General features: G+C 43.9%; 1 protein-coding gene across 4 annotated transcripts in view; it reads right to left on the bottom strand.

Annotated features, from left to right (window-relative positions):
• Positions 1–1,257: 1,257 nt before the first annotated feature.
• The window catches only part of LOC117973865 (whirlin-like), a 33,935-nt gene continuing 32,312 nt past the window's right edge, over positions 1,258–2,880 (bottom strand). For all 4 annotated transcript variants that reach the window (XM_058986689.1, XM_058986690.1, XM_058986692.1 and 1 more), the window contains one exon: positions 1,258–2,438. In XM_058986689.1, coding sequence (XP_058842672.1) covers positions 2,256–2,438 — 183 coding nt within the window. In that variant the 3' untranslated portion in view covers positions 1,258–2,255. The remainder of the gene's footprint in view (positions 2,439–2,880) is intronic.

The following is a 2,880-nucleotide window of genomic DNA, read 5'->3' as shown; positions in this document are numbered from 1 at the left end:
GCTTGAAATCCGTCCCTTTATTGATTAAATTGGTTTTAAACAAGAATACGGAAACATTATTCCATTTACCTTTCGGAAATTGTAAATATTGTATTTGAACCCTAAATAACTTAAATAAACAGATGCATTGCATTTCAAAAGCCAGTCCAGCTACGTGAGTTTTTTTTTTAAGCCTTGAATCAGAAATGTTTGGTCAGCTCCTTCAATTTCATTCCAGACAGACATGCAATTTAACACGCTTTCAAGAAGAACGCGATGCACACAGCGGTTGTACTACCAACAGCAGCCACCAGAGGGCAGTATTACACCACTTTTAAAATCAGATATCAAGTTCTAAACTGTTTTCCACACACACGCACACCCCCGGTCTTATTATTGAATTGAGCTTCGCAGAGCCTTGCTCTAAACTGGGTTTTAACTTTTTAATGGAACCAAGATATTCAATCAAGTAATCAAGGATCTGGCTGGAATAAGTACCACCGATACAGGACATTAAGATACGTGTGTGTATGTGTGTGTGGAACTGGAGCTCCTCCTAGCGGCTGATGAGTTATTAACACTGACAGCAGCGTAAGACCCGTACGTAATGTATCTGCATAAGACCCGTACTTACTGTAACTGCATAAGACCCGTACTTACTGCAATTGGTAAGACGTTCGTCTTTGAGCCGTATGGTCTGTGTTTCACGCCCAGCCCTTGCTTCTTCATTCGGTTTCAATAGGCTGAGATGCCAGTTCGTTAGAGTGCCGCTGTACAGACTGACATTTAAATACGTGACTATATATATAGTCTGAGTTCCATTGAAATCCACGTGTTCCTTTCATGACAGACTTGTTGTGAGCGCTTAGATTCTTTTAATAAATGGTTTTCGTGTACACTGAATTTCAAACTCCTGTGATCCTCATCACTTCTGTCTAGTACCCCTGCAGTGGACCGGCTGCCTTCTCTGTTACTGCTGCAGATGAGGCTGGTGTTCACAGCGCCCTGCTTTTTCATGAGAGGACACACAGCCTGGCTGAGACACGGGCCCAGTGTCGCTGTCCCCAGCACCCTCGGCTGGCTTTAATTATGAAGGTTAAGCCCCTGATGAAAAGACTGCCACACAAGCTGTTAATGTTACAAAACCAGGGGTTGTTCAAAACACAATACCTGCCAAAACACTGTCAACGGGGTGTATCAGCACCCTCCAATTCCTCCAGCCATGCAAACGGGTATTTCTGTGTGATGCCCAGATTACAACACAACACCGGCATGATCTGTGGTATAGTATCTTTATTGGAAAATTAAACACACTAGTTCTGTATAAACACAATGACGGACGCTGCAGTTTACAAAGTGTCTTATTAAACTGTACATGTGACATCAAGACAAACCGTGACGAGAGAGAGGCAGGGCAATAACTAAGAAAATAAGAGCTCAAGAAACGGACAGCTTGAGGCCAGGCAGAGTGTACCATCTACTGGGAGGTATAGAGGCTGAACAGAGCATTCACAACACAAACTAACAAGGATTTCAAAGCAGTGCTCTCCTTTCAGCCAGCTTTAGCTCCATTTCATCATGTATTTATTTATTTATTGTAATCAGATGTATGCATTTTCTATTTTGAATTGTGTTTCTCTTTTCTTCCAGACGATGTGTACTCTCAGTGGCATACTGAGTAGTGGCTTACAACGTCTGGTTATTGTTTAATTGCAGTGTCAGATTCCGATTTACTTTTCATCCTGGCTTGAGGAAATGTGCAGCAGCTGCAGCATGTGAGCTTAACAGCCTCCCTGTGCTCCAGACAGCCTCCCTCCCTCCCTCAGGCACACCAAACCAGACCAGTGTGCTTCTGAAGCTGTGTCAGAGAAGGCTTTGAAGAGTCTACAGACTAGGGTTCGAATTTTCCAATTCATAATACTTCTCAATTAGCGGACAGTACTCACTCTCTCGTGACGGGGATCTATTTAAAATGCGTACTTCCTGTAATGAGACGTCAAGCTGACAGCGGTGATGATAGCAGCTCACTGATGACACAAGGCAATTCAATGGCATTTCACTTTTATATACAGTTTTATATAGATAGCGACAGCCTGTCTCTCAGAGAGCAGCATGCTTCCTGTATCTATAATAATTGTATGTGTGCATGAACCCTGAATTCGCTGTCTTTATATAAGCCGGTTCTGTACACCCTGTGTTATAGTCGTGTATTCTGGATGAGGATGCGCATGTCAATGCGCACGGCAGTTCTTGGTTCAAGTTCTCCTCTCTGTCTGCTAAAGCAACACGTTGAACTCGGTCACCAGGAAATCGATACAGTCTTTCTCTTTGGTTTTGAACGCTTCGGCGATCATCCGCGCCGCGTCCTTGTGCTCCTTCCCTCGGAGCGTGGCGCCGTTCACCTCCAGGATCACGTGACCCACTTTCAGCTTGCCGCAGTTGTGCGCCGACCCGCCCCTCTGTGGAAAGAGACAGAAACGAGAGTCAAAGCCGTCAGTGTGCGATAATGAGACTTTTTAGGATACGATATGAAACAAAACCTTTGATTAAATACCAAACTTTTATTAAATATCAAACTTCAGACGTGTTTTTTGGAGGCACAGCATTTACCTCCCTCCAATTGCATTAGATGACATTAGAAACACCCCAGACCATGAACATCTCTCTGAAATGCATGTCTTTCTTATTGTGATCAGTACTATGGAAGAGAGTGTAATAAAGCCTATGTCAATTCACTGCAGTGTAGCTGCCTCGGACCTACGATGTTCCTACGATCCCACACTGATGTGCTAATGCCTGCATTGCAGATTACTTTCAGTGTGAATTCCACGTAAGAAACGCCGGCAGGGAAGCTTGAAGTAATGACAGCCATGGTTGTCCCGATTCCAGTCCTGAAGATTC

This window comes from Acipenser ruthenus, chromosome 15, assembly GCF_902713425.1.
Source record: "Acipenser ruthenus chromosome 15, fAciRut3.2 maternal haplotype, whole genome shotgun sequence".
NCBI classification, from domain to species: domain Eukaryota; kingdom Metazoa; phylum Chordata; class Actinopteri; order Acipenseriformes; family Acipenseridae; genus Acipenser; species Acipenser ruthenus.
This window is presented reverse-complemented; position numbering and strand designations above follow the sequence as displayed.